The following is a 16,444-nucleotide window of genomic DNA, read 5'->3' as shown; positions in this document are numbered from 1 at the left end:
AATCATTATTTTATTCAGTCGCCATCAATGTTGCTCTTTGCCGTTATAATAATGATTAGGGAATCGTACTGAGTATGAATTCAGTAACACTACTTAGTGAAACATATTTTTCGCTTAAAAAGTAGTCGTGTTTTTAATACCACTGACGTTGATTTGATCATAGAAATGCTTAATACCTCCGTGGCCTCCTAGTAGGTTTTTTTCTACTCGCTCCACAGCGTTTCTGCTGGACCGCAATTTCCAGGTTTAGCGGGATCAGTGAAAACAATACAGCGTATAAATTCAGAAACATATTTTTTCATTGAGAAGTAATCATAAGTTTAATATCACTGACGTGGCTACTGAGTCTATTGCAGACTAAAATCTAAGGTCAAGGGAGCGGGTTTATCGTCTGCGTTATGAACTAAGGTAACAAGAGATTTAAACAGTGAATGATGCTTGAAATAATTTATTTAATCATAAATAAACATTCAGATTATCAGAAGAGGTTGGCAGAATAGGTTTATCACTTCACATGCTTAGTAGATGATCTTCTGGTGCAGGGGGGCGGCGGCGTAGGTGAGGGGGGCATGGTGGAGGCCGTAGGTGGCGGTGGAGTAGGACAGCTTGGCGACGGGGGCAGCGTGGTAGGCGAGGGGAGCGTGGTAAGCCAGGGGAGAGGAGTGGTAGAAGGCGGGGGCGACCAGGGCCTTGACTGCGGGCTTTGCGGGCTCAGGAGCGGGGGCCTCCTCCTTGGCGGGCTCGGGGGCCTTAGCCTTGGGGGCCGGGATGACGATGTCGGCTGGTTCCATCTTGACGACGGCGTTGAATCCGTTGACGGCGTCGGCGGTGTACTCGACAGTGCGCTTCACGCCATCAGGGTCGACGACGGAGTAGCTGCCCTTGGTGACGCCGTTCTCCATGCTCTCGCTCTGGGTCTTGGTGTCTCCGGTCTCGGCGTCGCTCACGTCGTAGGAGAAGTTGTAAGCGGGGTTGGGGTCGGATTGGTCGTCCTCATCGGCGGGTGCGGGGGCTGGTGCCGGTGCAGGTGTGGTGGTGGTGGCTGGTGCCTCGGCGGCCTTGGCGAAGGTGAAGGGTGCGTGGTAAGCCAGGGGTGTTTGGTAAGCAAGGGGTGCGTGGTAGGCCAGAGGAGCGTGGTAAGCCAGGGGAGCGGCTACCCTGGTGACTGCGGGTGCGATCACGTGGCTGTTGGTGGCGCTGTAGACGCCGGATGGGATGTATCCTCCCTGGGCAACGGCCACGAGGGCGGCGAGGACGAAGAACTGTGACGAAAATCACAAATATAAGTGTTGCTAGAATTATTCTGGTTTAAATGGACAATTTATCTAATGCATGACCAAACCTTTACATCCACGTGTATTTTCCCTCTCGCTCGCGTTATGTGGAGCTATAATGTTTATGCATAGTTTCGTGATCCCACTTTCTAGCAGACGCGCAACCATTTAAGGCATCATAGCCATTGGCGACGTGTTTGATATTTGAGATTTCTTGGTTGGAGAACTTCTACTCATATGACATCTTTTTTAAATACAAGAGCGACCCGCGTTTCGACGGATAGTAATAATCATATGGCGTTAAGTATTATACGCAAAGAGAAATTTAAATGGAATAACACACAATTAAAAATGAGTCAGTATTCTATGTTTATTTTTCCCACTAACTTGTTGTGAATGACCCCCAATTTGGAATCATTAGTATTCTGAAAATTGGCTTCGATATACTTATCTTAAATTGCTCATGTCTTAAACCCAACCTTATATGGTTAAATTATGCCTTATACAATCAATGAACCTTCGAATTGAATATAATTGGTCACCATTTCTAGTTATCTTCAGAAATATGTTACTCAATGAGTTGTATATCTTGATAATATTTAGAACTGTAAAGTAACCTGTAAACGATCGTTTTAAACATACGCATTTCTTCATATTTCGATGTCTTGTCCTTTACGCTAAGAATATAAAAAAATCCCTTTCTTTGTTTACCGTTTTTATGCAAATAGCAGAAATTTTCTTTCGTTGGGTATGATAAGTGGATATCAAAATGAAAAAGAAATTCGTGTTGCAGTTCACCCGGCACTCATGAGTAGCCTAATTCATCAAATTCTATTTCCATACTCGGTCAAATTTATGATATCTATCTTTAAAACTTAATTCACTCATCCCTAGGTTTGACAATTTCTCTCTGGCTCGGATTCTTAATCCGATTTTGGTCAGCTGGACATCCTCATGTACTGCTGCGTCACTGACCGTATTCCTTCTTAAAATGTAGGCTAATATGTTAAAAATCCTACCAATGGATAACCGAAAAGGTAGTTAATCCAAGGAATTTTAAGAAAACTTTAATTTAGCAATGAGGACTTGCAAAGTGGTAATTTCTCTCAGCAATGTAACCTCGGACTTCAACAAACTTTCCGACAAGTGTAGGCCATATTAAATGCTTCTGTCGGTGTTATTACTTACGGTAAACTAAGTAATGGTCCACCGGTTTATTCCTTAGGAGCCTTTAAAATTTTAGCGGGAGAGTATATTTTAAGTTACTTGGACTATCGCACCCAAATTAAGTTTAGCTGATGTGGCGGAGGCTAAATGCCTACGGTAACTCACCTTGGCTGCCATAGTTATTCCTTGGGAGTTGGTAGCTGATTGCCGTGTCTCTTCGTGCCGTCTCAGCCATTTATATATGATTGTGGCGTCTTAGCCTCCGCCCGCTGTGGGGGGGCAATCCTTGGCCCCACCCACCCTCCCCCGTGTTTTTCATCTTCATCGATGCCCCTTGTCTCAATTTCAACTCCAGTGACGCCTGCCGCCTTTATTTCACACCGGTTTTCCGTACATGCCCAGCCCAGTAATCGTCCTTGGTCTGAAAGAAATCAATGTATGCCTATCGGGGTCCGCGGGTTTTCGGGAGTAAAAAATAAAAATTGGAGGAATCTCTCTCATCTTTATGGCTCGTCCGAAGATTTATGGCTCATTTATACTTATCGCCATTAAAATTTTATCTCGCTTAGTTTCTTGGTTCCTCTTTAATTATGATCTGGTCATAATCACTGGGTAATTTGTAAAATTGTGCGAATGAATGGTAATGTACAATTTCATATTTTTATTTATTTTCCATGGAGGGAATTGTAAATCTGACTTAAGATGGTTCTGTCATGTATTCTCTGTACGTTGAAGCACCGTAATGGATCCCTTTATACTCGTTGTTTACCCTTAATTGTGTTTATTTTGTCACTTCTCGTACCGCGTATTCTCGATGCCTCATTCTTTTACCTTTTCTATTCCTTCATCTATGTTATTTTATTCTATCTTTAGCGTTTTATTTCTCTTAGTGTTAAAACTAGCATGGAAATAAAAAAATACTGGATTCAACCTCTACTTTTCTGACACTCTTATTAGTATTAATATTGGAATTATTGACCTTCGAAATAGTATACACTACAGACGAGGTACACCAACATAAAATTGTTTCAGGCTTGATCGTTGGACGTTCGAAACCACGAAAATGACGCAATGTTCTGACACCTGGGTCGGTTGTATTGTTTTGGAATTAAAAAGTGAGGAAATTACTATTTGTGTTCTTTCATCATGGGTACACCAAATAATATTTATAGTGGAGTTTTCCTTATTGAAAATTATTTTTTAAGTGATTTACTTGGAATAAACTCGATTTTTCTACCAGTGCTTGTAATTTTTCATGTTTTTCCCTTTTTCTTCGCCGAGGTATTTCAATAATTCTTCATCAAGCGTTGTAAGACTGTAAATAGCACAAATGTGTGTTTTTTTTTATTTATCATACGCCATCATTTGCAGCAATTGTCGTCCTTTTTAAATTTAAAAAAATCTTTTTTTCACGTATTTTATGCTAGTTTTCCCGAATTTCCCTGAAGAAGGAGCTTTTTATCCTGCCTCATTAATTTCCCCTGCGAAAATACTTCGAAATGCATTTTTAAAATCCCACTTAAGGCTGGTGGCTTAAGACTTAAGACGAATTTTCATGGCGTCGTGATTAACTTCAGTTTCAATCTGAGACGATGGTGGTATGGTATCTCTTCAGTTCCCAAGGTGACTGTGTGTTACACTGTATTAATTCTTTGTGGCATTAAATACCTACGTAATTAGCCGGAATATTTTTCAGTACGTCCCTAATTGAGATGTACTTTAATTGAAGCTGTATCTAAATTCAATTTGAAATTTTAAAGGCGGCTCCCCGCTGAATTAGAATCTTTCGCATTCTTCCTAGACTATCAAACATCTCGAGTCATGTACTAAGAAAGTGCAGCCATTGGGAAACGGAACGATCCGTTAAATGATTCGTTTCATTGATTCTATGTGCTTCTAAATGAATGATGCGTTTGTTTGCTTTATTTTAAGGAATAGGATTACTGTTTCATCATCAATGTATGTTAAAAGCCCCTAGATGTATTTTGAGATTTCCATATTACTCTTCTCTCGGCCTATCTCAGCACCTCTACATGGCTGCTTGGTTGGCAGATACAAAAATTCATAGTGTGAAACTCATAAGAACAAATGTATGATACTCCTTGTATCGTGTTTTAATTTTTTTTCTTTCACAAAATTCCTTATGCGCTTTATTCGTGGCCTTTATATTGGGTTCTTAAAGCCATCTCAACACTGAAAACTGTCTTGCATAAATTATCTTGTTCCCAAAATACTGGATATGGAAATCATGTCTAGCTTTGCATTTGCAGACTTGGATTAAGAGCGTCGCTCGAATGAATGGTAATTTAGAGTTTCTGCACTTTTTCCACCGAGGGAATTATAAACCTGGCATAAAATATTCTTCTATGTTGACCTTCCAAATGTTTTAATTTGTCAATATTTTTGTCATAAAATGTTTAAGTTACCACTTTAGTATATTTTTATGGGGCCAAGTTTTTTTAATTCAATTAGTTCAGTTATAGACCAGAATCGCTCTGAATCAACTAAGTCTTGCTTTGAAAGCATATCTAGAGTTACTTTTTTGTGTTTTTAACCTCTAAATGGTAAGGGATAGGTTTTATATTATGTTTTTATGATATTTTTTTCTATGAGTTATTTTTTTATATTTTGAGTGGCTGGAAAACTACTTCCTTTTAGTGTAGTTTACATTCCTTCTCTGCATATACATTCCTTTTCTGCAAGGAAACTAACGTATAACAACGATTGACGATTACAGACATCCATGCTCTGGATAGGGGCAACATACCTAGGCGGGACTCGAACCTGCGACCATCGGTTTTATTGGCGAGGACTCTATCCCTCTACTACTCAAGCCAGAAAAATTATAAACTGATTATAAACGAGGAATAATAAATTGAGAATATACTAAAATGGTAAAATTCCACACAATTTTATTTACTTAAGTACCGACCCGGCTTCGACACGTAGTGTGCTTAGATAATAAAATTGTGTTGGTGTTTATAATTTTAGTTTATTCTCATGGATATAAAACATTTCCACCAGATATCGCCGGACACTGTTGATTATGTAAATAAAATATTGAGTGGGTATTAAAAATTAAATAAAAAATAATTAATCGAATAGAAAATCTTTATTTCTTTAAATACCTATGTTGACATTTTCTACTCAATGTAAACTTTTTCTCTAAACTATCTGTATCCTTCATAATTTGCTCCTTTAACTTCGCACAATATTAAAATTTAGTGCAGCTTTTTGTTATTCAAAGCAGATTATGGATTTTATTATCATTCCGCTCTTTGCTAACCTTATAAGTCATTTATAACACACGATCTGGAAACTGGGCCGGCCTATATTTTCTCCATTCTTGTCGCGGGCGGCGTCTGCCAGGAGCCACCCTCCCTACGTCAACCAATATGGCGTAATATATCTTGCGCGAATATAAAACAAGATTTCACTCGACAAGAGTGGCTTCATCTTAACTCTTTCGCTAAATGCTAATTTATCGATGACAGCATTTTTAAATCTTACTTTAAATGTATTGAGCTTAAAAAAATCTTACTCTCTTCCTTTAACAATATTAAATACGTCCTTTCTTAATTTTCATTGTCATCTCACTTTCATACGAATATATCTTGGTGAATTTAGGGAAAATATCTAAAAACTAGGGATGGTCGGATCGGATACCTCGGATCCAAATATCCGCGGATATTGCCCTTCATCGGATACATCGGATCCAAAGTCGCGGAAGACATCGCATCTGGATCCGAAATTTTGAATAATAGCTTCAGTGAATGCAACGCCCCATAGGGGTGGAAAGAGTTCCGATTCTCTCTTCAAATGCGCCTTCGAATGCGATTCTTGGCTACAGATGAACCGTTTTGTTTGAAAGCTCTCGCAGAGCTTACGTAGGAGAATTTCAGCCGTGGAAAATAAAAAAGGCAAAATACGACTGGCACATAGTGTGACTCTTCCAAGAGATTGAACAATCATCGGGGGAATCTCAGCGTCAGGAATTTGAAAATGCATTTGGATCCGAAAATATCCGATCCGAAAGATCCGGCTCCGAAAATCAAGGATCCGATCCGAATCTGGATCCGATAAAAATCCTGGATCCGTCCATCCCTGATAAAAACGTTTTATAATAGTATGTTAATTAAATTCATGATTAAAAATTTAGCGTACCTTCATAATATAACACTGCTTGGAAATTTTTTTTCATTTAAACATGCAGGCTTTACATATATGTAGCTTGGAAGGAAATTTGCACAGGAGATAATGACAATAGCTGTTTAGGACGTTAAAGTATTGTGCAAGTTGTCCTTGTGAAAAACCTGGCAATAATTTTCTATTGCTATCACATAGCAATTTGATCTTTCTGGTATTGGTAAATTACATCTGCGCAATAAATGGCTTTAAATTTGCAAGAGTAATGCCCGCGGAAATGATGTGATGGATTGAGAAAGTCCATTGCAATTTATATCCAATTAGAATTTTTAATCTTCTTTTCAATTTTTTTTTATTTACCACATCTCTTCAATGGTATTTAGGAGTGTAAATCTAAATGACCGTTTACTAATAATGGAAGGCATATTTTAAATACGGTATATTTTTCGTGGTTTGTTGGAACAGTGTAATGGGTGCAAGGAGAATGTTTGGGGCTCAACATTGTTACCAGATTGCTTTCTGTGAAAACGGAAAATTGCTTTAGTTTGGCGGATCCATAATAGTGAGATTTTGGTAACGTACGTGTAGAAGGGCATTAATGGCGAAGGGACGGATCGAAATGTAGTTTGCGTGAGAATCGTGAAATACCACGATATTTTGGTGAATATTTTGCAATAAAATTTGTTTTTCATTTTGAAATTAATTTATATTAGTGAATATTGTGTTTTAGAGATGCGGAAAATTGTGTTATAGGAAAGGCTGTTTAAAGCCAACGTTTCGACGTGAAACTCGCTTTCATCAGGGCTTTCACTGACGGACTGACTAATCAGTCTTAGCCGTGATGACGATGAGGGAGTATCTCATCGAAACGTTGGCCTTAAACAGCCTTACCCGATGCCGAACTTGAGAAGATTTTATCCATAGTATTCTCCGGCAAAGCCTACGATCTTTAAAGGAAAATTGCCCTTACATCATTGAAGTCGAGACTTAGTTAGGCATGGATTTAACTGAAGTACTCACTTTTGTAAAGGATGTTCTGTTGTGCCATGTAAGGCTGGGTTTTTTTCATTTTTATGGTTAAAGCTAGATTTGAGAGCGTTGAATAGATGTATAAGGTAGTCTGGGGTGACCTTAATTATCGCCCATCCAAACGAGTCTCTGCTTTGAACCACCAAGTTTTATCACGGATTAGTTAATTAGTATAAATTTAATTTTGAATCAATAAGTATAATTCATTATATAATTAGTTTTACCGGCCTCGGTGGAGGCAGGATTTAAGGCTCCCACACACCTGAGCGGCCGCGGTGGCGGCCGCGGTACGCGGCCAACTATCAATGTAGCGTTCAATGCGTTCACACACACCAGAGCGGCCTAGCGGGCGCGGCCGCGGCCTGTGCAGCGGTTGGCCGCCGTGGTGGCGGCCGAACGCGACCTGTCGAGTTTGGCCGCAGGCCGCGTTTGCTCACGCCTACAAAGTTTCAATTTTCCAATGGATTGCCTTGACGAATTAGGGCTACGCAAGCACGAAACGGTCTCAATATGTGTCTGTTAACATTTGCATGACTTACCCTTTGCTTTGGAGTTTTTTTGTCGACGACAATTACCTGAGGAAATTTTTAAGTATATTTCGACCCATTGTAGCGCTAAAATTGGTTGTCCAGGTACCTTCTCCGATGGTGATTCATAATTGAAATAATTCAATTTGCGGTTTATAAAAGATCAAAGAACGCATGCATTACTTTCCAATTGAAGTCTTTTTTTGTCTTTTGAAAATCGCTCGCGAGCCTGAGCCATTTCAATATTTTAGCTACCTGAAATTAACAATGTGTGCGAATCAAGTGCTCAAATATGCTCAATATATAGAAAAAATATAGTATTGAAACATCAGAGACCAATTAGCTGTAAAAACACAACGCTTTTGTGTAGACCATTGGAACCATGAAGTACCTACGTATTTCTTTACTATGTAGGTACCTTTATTTACGAAAAATTTCAGAAACCAGAAGAAATTTCAGAAAATATTTCAAAAACGAGTTTATATTGAGGCTAATGTTTAAAAATGATGAGCCATAAAATGTATCCATATCTCAGTTTCCTCTTATTAGAACTTAAGTCTGCAAATATAAGCGCATTAGGTCTAGGAAGTTACGGCAAATCGTAAATGTATTGCTCATTAAACGATTACTTACACGGGACTTGCTGGATAAATATCTACCTCTACAATGGTCGGAGTTGGTCGGTTTTTCGCTCTCGGTATAAGTGCAACATTTCCCTAGTCGTGGTCGCTTAGGTGTGTGCACAGCGGTGCCCGCGCAGCGGGCGTATCTGCCGCGCGGCCTAGTCCGCCACCACGGCCGCTTAGGTGTGTGGGAGCCTTAAGTCTTCGCCTGCCAAACCGATGGTCGCGGGTTCGACTCGCTCCTGAGAATGGGTGTTTTTTCAAATGCATCAAAATGATCGTAAATGGGGGCACTTTTGATCACTACAGACGTTATAATTACTGTTGTAATAACACTACCCTGCCATTTGAGTCCACTCTAGCGCCATTTTTACCAGGCAAACGTATTTTGAATGTTATAGAAACCTTAATGTGACAAGATCTCTCATAAGGAAAGCCAGGGTAAAGCCTTCGCACGCATGAATATCTTCGAAGATCCAGGTGATTAAAGGTTAGGATCTGAATCGCCTATCCTGAATGGGTGGCTTTTCTTTCATGCTTCTGGCTTAGTCCGGAGTGAGCTCTACTCTAATTTATCCAACAAAGAAGTCAAGGGTTTTCGTATCGTTCGCAAATTTCTGATTTGGGCCTAGTAAATGAAGTACAGCATGAATATATAACTCTAAGAAAGCGCATAACTTTCCTGCGGATGAAATCGTGTTTCAGTGGCTGTATAAAATGGAGATTTCGAATCAAATATCTGAAGGCCTAAAGTTGCTTGCTGCGACCTCAAAAATTGACGACGATATATTCCGATGTTTACTAGAAGCATCACTCGCTGCGTTGTCCAATCCTGATAAACTAAGCGAAACTTGGGTGTCTCAATTTGCAGATATAGATGGGAAAGCAGCTTATGCGGCGTTGTTAACGGTAATACTGGAAGCTACCCGCCACGATACAGATCCCACATCATTGAGTTCTCTATTGGAGGAGAAAAAACTTGAGTTTGAGACTCGTATCGAGAAAATTTTGAAATTGTTTGGAATAGTCAAGCCCAAGTTACAGGCACACCTGAGTGGCATTGGATTATTTCCTCCTCATTGTCTATTCCACTTGGATACTCGATAATGCAACAAAGAGTGGCAACCTCGAATATAAATCCGGTCCTCAGTATTTAATTAATTTAGTCACCGAAGTACCCGGAGTGGGTGAAAAGAAGATGCAGTTTGCCTGCACATTGGAAGAGATGCAAGATCTCGTCGGAAAATTGCGAGAAGCTTCAAAATTAATCGAGAGAGCTGCCAATGTTTAATTGTATGTGAACTGGACTTAAAATATCGAATTTTCTACCCTTCGTAGTGCTGTGTTTTGCGGCTGCCAATAAATGAGACGTTGTATTATGTGTCGAGTGATTGAAGTTTGTATGGCTTAGCGTGTACAGTTATTTATTTTATGAATTGATTTTATGCACTGAATTTTTGGGGTCTTTACTTTGTAGAATTCCATTGTATGGTTGGAAGAAAATTACTTTGCTTTTCTACAAAACACACACTTTATGCCGACTAGTTTCGTTACACAGTACCATTTTCAAGACTAGTGATCTTCTACTGTTGAAAATGGTTCACTAGTCTTGAAAAGTCACTAGTCAGTCACTAGTCTTTAAAATGGTACAGTGTACCGGAACTAGTCGGCAATAAAGTGTGTGTTTTGTAGAAAAGCAAAGTAATTTTCTTCCAACCATGAATTGATTTTACTTGAATAGGGAAGCACTTGCTGGATAAGCATGATGAGAGATGATGGAAAGAAAAAGTGTAAGAATATTTAAGGCTTATTTGGAGCATTCTTTAAATTTTTGAAAACTTCCATAGCTCTTTCTCCGGCTGTTTTTATATTTTTTGTAAACCAACGCGTGTTCTAAGCATAGTGCAAGCTCCTATTTTCAAAGTTGGGAGATAGCACACATGAGGAGATAGCGTGTTAACGTATTTGGAATGTGGCTACGGATATCAACTCGTTGATTAATGAGATATATTTTAGTCAATCTATAATTGCTTTTACGTAATCGAATATTGTATACTTATCGACTTTCTTTCATTTTTTTCAGGTAAGCCGAGATATTTCGAGATCTACTCGTTACACTAACCTAAATGGTGAGTTTTATGGCTCCAGCTTGACCAATAAGCTTTTTATCTCTGCTTTCACTTGGGTGAAATTTGACTGTTGATTATTTTAATAAGAATATTAAGGCAATTCCGTCCAATCAGTTCGGAATCATCGGACTTCTGCGCAGAGTGAAGCTGATCACTTGACTGATTACGTTATTTCATAACCCGTTGCCATTGTACGAATGAAAGAATGAATATTTTTATTATGCTCTGGGTAAAACCTTTAAGAGCAAAAGAATAGAAATTACATAAAATGTTCTACTCTTGATAAATAATATTTTGACAAAAATATGGCATCATAGAGATCATTGCTAGGTTAACATGTGGTAAATATTTCGATAAAAAATTAAAATAATTAAATATTAATGGCACAAAAATATAAGTTTTAACTTAGATCATAATGAACACACGCATATATGTGTATATATATTTATGTTTAAAGTTTTGGTAACATCAAAAGTTTAAGATTGTTTAGCACAGGGACAAATATTTTCTCTTCTTAATTCCCTATTACATGACACTCTGTACTCTAGTGTAATAGGAGATGATTAATGCGACCGAAAGCGGAGCTGTTCAATGGAAATGAGTCAAGAAACAAATGTAATAATGGCATCACACGTCATCAGCTCTGTTTCTGGTGGTACTTATTTTATGATTTATCTTCTTTTAATAGTAAGATCTTCTTTATTAATCCCACTGTTCATTAAATAAATTAGCTATTGTTATTCAGCGAACGTAAACTACCCCTGTGATGAATGTGGCCCAGTGTAAACTTCGTGATTTTGATATAAATCGCTTATAAATATTGTGTAAAGGTTAAAAAGGGATGGAAATCATATCTCTATAAAATCAGCAACGATAGTAAATTAGATGTAGATTTATTTACCGCATCAAAATCAAAGGCTAAAATGACAAAATCTAGAAGATAATTTAGGGCCAAAGAAGGTAACAATAATTTCATTCCCTAAAAACTGTATTTGTTATTTATTGTTTGTGTCAAGTCTTCTTTGACGAGTTATCTGATAGACTACCCAGCACATGAGTTGAATATCCATAATTTTAGATCCATTCTGTATCTGTAGCACTCTCTGGCATCGCTGATGATAGTATTAGAAGAAGCAGGACCCCTGTAAACGATTTAAAACATTTCTTTGATCACCCTTTCGATGTACTCTATCCTAAATATGCCGTGCATAGAGCATTCGTTTTATACATTTTGCCTATATTACAGGCACTAGCATATTGAAAATTAGGCCATTTATCCTGAAATACATTCATCAGATTGGAGTTTTTGTGAATATTTTTTCGCCTGTTTTACCATAGGTTTGTTGAATGTTATTTTGGAATTTTATTTGGTGAAGTGATACGACGGTTTATTGCGACATAAAAACAGGGCCTAAGAAGGCAACACTACTTCATTCTATTTAAATTGTATCTGTAATTTGTTTGTTTGTGTCAAGTCCTCTTTGACGAGTTATATGCTAGACTGCGCAGCCAATGAGTTGAATACCCATAATGTTAGATCCATTAATAAGTATCTGGAACCCTCTCTGGCAATGCTGATATTACTATTAGAAGGCCTGACAAGAACTTAGGTCAGTTTTTCTATGGATGACGGTAAAGTTTTGTTTCAGCCTTCACATCGGGATGTTATGCTTTTTTTTCAATTTTCTGTGTCTTTCACCATCAATTATTACCGACAAAAAATGCGGAGTATTGAAACAGGACGGAAAGGTAATGGAATAATATCAGAAAGACCAATTGAAGTTGCGTATGAGGTTTTATTCACATAAATAGCTTTCAATAACTTAGGTGGCAGTACCACTGATTATTTGGATCAGGGGTTCAGTCAGAAGTCTAGTAGATGATCTTCTGGTGGAGGGGAGCAGCGGCGTAGGTGAGGGGGGCGTGGTGGAGGCCGTAGTTGGCGGTGGAGTAGGACAGCTTGGCGACGGGGGCAGCGTGGTAGGCTAGGGGAGAGTGGTAAGCCAGGGGGGAGGCGTGGTAAGCCAGGGGGGAGGCGTGGTAAGCCAGGGGAGAGGCGTGGTAGAAGGCGGGGGCGACCACGGCCTTAACGGCGGGCTTTGCGGGCTCAGGAGCGGGGGCTTCCTTCTTGGCGGGCTCGGGGGCCTTAGCCTTTGGGGCCGGGATGACAATGTTGGATGGCTCCATGTTGACGACAGCGTTGAATCCGTTGACGTCGTCGGCGGTGTACTCGACAGTGCGCTTGATGCCATCAGGGTCGACGACAGTGTAGCTGCCCCTGGTGACTCCGTTCTCGAGGGTCTGAGTCTGGGTCTTTGTGTCTCCGGTCTCGGCGTCGCTCACGTCGTAGGAGAAGTTGTAGGATGGGTTGGGGTCGACTTCTTCGTCCTCGGCGGGTGCAGGGGCAGCCTTGGCGACTGGTGCGGGAGCCGGTGCAGGTGTGGTGGTGGTGGCTGGTGCCTCGGCGGCCTTGGCGAAGGTGAAGGGTGCGTGGTAAGCCAGGGGTGTTTGGTAAGCAAGGGGTGAGTGGTAGGCCAGAGGAGCGTGGTAGGCCAGGGGAGCGGCTACCCTGGTGACTGCGGGTGCGATCACGTGGCTGTTGGTGGCGCTGTAGACGCCGGATGGGATGTATCCTCCCTGGGCAACGGCCACGAGGGCGGCGAGGACGAAGAACTGTGGGAAAAGGGCAAATTTTCTATGATTAGTATTTGAAGCTTGGATATATTTCCCATTTCCCCATTTCTCTTACTATTTTATCTAAACATCTTAAATGCTCTGCCTTGTTTCTATGTCATTTACGAACATCCTTTTTCATGATGAAAATACATTTTTTCATCCTTGATCGCTAATGATATGCTGCAGTTTTTAAATCCTGTTGAACTTGCGGGTCTTAATGTGCGTTTTTAATGCCTAATACTGTCAGCTATTCGAGAATATTTCAATGTAACGACCGTATTTCTGTTAAAAAAAGTTTTTCATTTACTATTCGTGAAAATCAGTTCATGGAAAACAAATAACTAGATAGAACAAACTCCTTTTCTTCACTTAAGGACACTATACCACAAATAAATATTGAAATTTCCGCTCCGTGAACGTTTTTTGAATGTTTTTGCTGTCGATTGTTGTTTTAAGTAATTTTACTAGAGGAGAAATTGATTTACTGATAGCATACGGCTTGATATGTGAAACTGGAGATGGATATCTCGTTTCTAGGTGAGTTGAAGAGTTAAGAGGGACTCAATTAAGGTCTCTGAATTTTTGTGCGTTATCCGGAGACTTACCTTGGCTGCCATGGTGTGGATTCTGTGGTAGTCGTAGGACGGCTATGTCTCTTCGTGCTCTTCTGCCTGCTTATATACTTGCTCCTCCCGACGTTTTTTTTCGCCTCTACGACTTCCCACCCCGCCCTAGTCATCCCTCACTCCCGCTGCCGTGGCCCTGATACATTTTTCGATGCTCCCCACCGGATGATCTTGTTTAATGGGTTTCTGTGTCCTCCCGAATTCAGATTCGCCCTGCCCAAGCGTGACCTTGGTCGCGCCCACCGCATTTCACCCTCCGATGGCTAACCTTTTGGTGCAAGAAAAAGCTGACCATGAATCGCTTGCCCTAACAGGTCGGTCTTGTTATTGTCTCTCCACGAAATCTCCAATTTCACCGTTTTTTTAAACCAGTGCGACGTCTCTAGTGGGTGGAGCGCTGTTAGGCCGGCCGGTAGGCTCTCATTTCATTAACGGCCGGCTATGGTTACGAAATGTTAAGCATTATCACCGTGCAGAGGTGCATGCAGGGATCCTGCATTCATTTGCATACGTGTAAATTTTTACTTAAGTCATGTATTTTGACCATAAACATTATATAGGAATAAAAGCTGTATGGTTTTGAATGTATATTACTATGGTGGTTGCGCAAAATGGATCCAAATTCATTTCTTCGACTTTTTGTTTGGAAATTTTTAATGGCGTCCTTGGATTCCATAGGATATGAACTTCAATATTTCTTACCTGATAGGTCCATGTTATTGCTGTAGATCGTAAGCCGTCGAGCGTGAGTATGTTGCTGGGAAAACTCCCAACGCGTATAAATAGTTCCTTTTAGGGGAGTTCAACTTAGTATAATGCCCTTATAATTTAATGAGATTCAATGACCAATTTTGCACCGTGACTTTGCATTTTTTTTTGGTAAATTTGGTCCGTTTTAGTTTTTTTAAAATGTTAAATTATTCTCAATTTTAACTATTTTTGGGATGTTTTTTAATTAAGAGATAGCGCAAAACATAAGTTCAAAATCAGATTCAGGCGATCAAAATCAATCGAAGACAGTTGTTTCTGATGTAAATTGGGTAAAAAAACCGCGTTATTAATTTCGGCCGTCATTTTCCGATTTGGAACCACTGCGGTATTCGAAGATAATTTATTTGAGGTTGCTCGCATGTGTCAACGCTGATGGCCTGGATGGCGTATATTCGTGGTTTATATATGCTCTAACCATGAAGAAGTGTTAACCTTAGTTAAAAACAATTAAGTGTAGGATTAAGGGTGGTTTTCGCAGTACTGAGTAAATTTTTGGAGATCTCTGTCTTATTATGAGCACAGTCTGCATCAGCGCCAAATTATCGATTATTTTTCAGTGTCGGTGGCGCAGTTTCGCCCTGAAAAAAACTCAAAGACTTCATGGCCCTAATTTTGTAAATAGAAAATGGGAAGCTATTTTTTCATTTGTAGTAATCTTAATTATTAATAATATTTGTCATCCGTGGCAGATCTGACTCCATCAAATTTAGGATGAAAGCTATTTAACCAGGTTTCAAGGGTATTACCTGCGTAATATTGAGTACACATGCTTTGACGACACGTATTTATTATCTCGAAATTATTAGGTAGTATACTACCGATTTAGATGTCCCAAGAAGACACAGCTTGTTTTGTCTACTACATGTTTTTACTTTTGTGAATAGTTATAGAATTCGTGGACTACATTTATATGACTTACACATTTGTACACACGAATTTCCTCTTAACATAATATCAATTTATTTACTGAGATGATTATCTATAACTTTTACTCCTACTGCCTGTGTGTCTGTCTGACGACTGCCTAACTTTTACAAGACCATTAATAAAATGTTTAAGTGTTTGTCAAATATGTTTTCAGACGTTATAGATCAATTAAACAGCTAATTTTGAGGAATATCTTTGAAGGTTCTAGCTGTGAATTTTTCATTGAGCAAGGGCCATCTAAGGATACCAAAAAGTAGCTTGACTCCCCTTCATCTCAGTACAACTCAGTGTATTTCGTTGATCTTCATTTCAAGACTTAGAGATAATATCATAAAATAATTAGAAAAGATTTCTTTCCTTTATTGCAGTCGTTTGCTCAGAGTAGCCCTTGTCAGTATCTTATTACACACATTTGGTAACATATTTTCGCATCCTTTTTGAGTTTAGGTATGATTTTTAAATTCTTTTTTACCAATGGAGGTTTTTTAGAATAATTTGTCATAGAAGACTACTAGCAGGTATTTACTATTTGCCTATTACCTTTCTTTG

At 39.4% G+C, this 16,444-nt stretch overlaps 3 protein-coding genes across 3 annotated transcripts; 1 reads left to right on the top strand and 2 right to left on the bottom strand.

Annotated features, from left to right (window-relative positions):
- Positions 1 to 499: 499 nt before the first annotated feature.
- On the bottom strand, positions 500 to 2,618 carry LOC124165012 (larval cuticle protein A1A-like). The gene is made up of 2 exons (XM_046542250.1): positions 2,607 to 2,618; positions 500 to 1,262 (listed from the first exon to the last, which is right to left on the bottom strand). Exons 1-2 carry the CDS (start codon positions 2,616 to 2,618, stop codon positions 519 to 521), a joined length of 756 nt encoding a protein of 251 aa, XP_046398206.1. The 3' UTR covers positions 500 to 518.
- A 6,785-nt stretch (positions 2,619 to 9,403) lies between these two features.
- On the top strand, positions 9,404 to 10,057 carry LOC124165011 (COMM domain-containing protein 3-like). The gene is made up of 2 exons (XM_046542249.1): positions 9,404 to 9,810; positions 9,884 to 10,057. Exons 1-2 carry the CDS (start codon positions 9,484 to 9,486, stop codon positions 10,055 to 10,057), a joined length of 501 nt encoding a protein of 166 aa, XP_046398205.1. The 5' UTR covers positions 9,404 to 9,483.
- A 2,617-nt stretch (positions 10,058 to 12,674) lies between these two features.
- On the bottom strand, positions 12,675 to 14,206 carry LOC124165721 (cuticle protein 21-like). The gene is made up of 2 exons (XM_046543207.1): positions 14,177 to 14,206; positions 12,675 to 13,568 (listed from the first exon to the last, which is right to left on the bottom strand). Exons 1-2 carry the CDS (start codon positions 14,186 to 14,188, stop codon positions 12,768 to 12,770), a joined length of 813 nt encoding a protein of 270 aa, XP_046399163.1. The 5' UTR covers positions 14,189 to 14,206; the 3' UTR covers positions 12,675 to 12,767.
- Between the last annotated feature and the right edge of the window lie 2,238 nt (positions 14,207 to 16,444).

Source organism: Ischnura elegans, chromosome 9, assembly GCF_921293095.1.
Source record: "Ischnura elegans chromosome 9, ioIscEleg1.1, whole genome shotgun sequence".
Taxonomy (NCBI): domain Eukaryota; kingdom Metazoa; phylum Arthropoda; class Insecta; order Odonata; family Coenagrionidae; genus Ischnura; species Ischnura elegans.
This window is presented reverse-complemented; position numbering and strand designations above follow the sequence as displayed.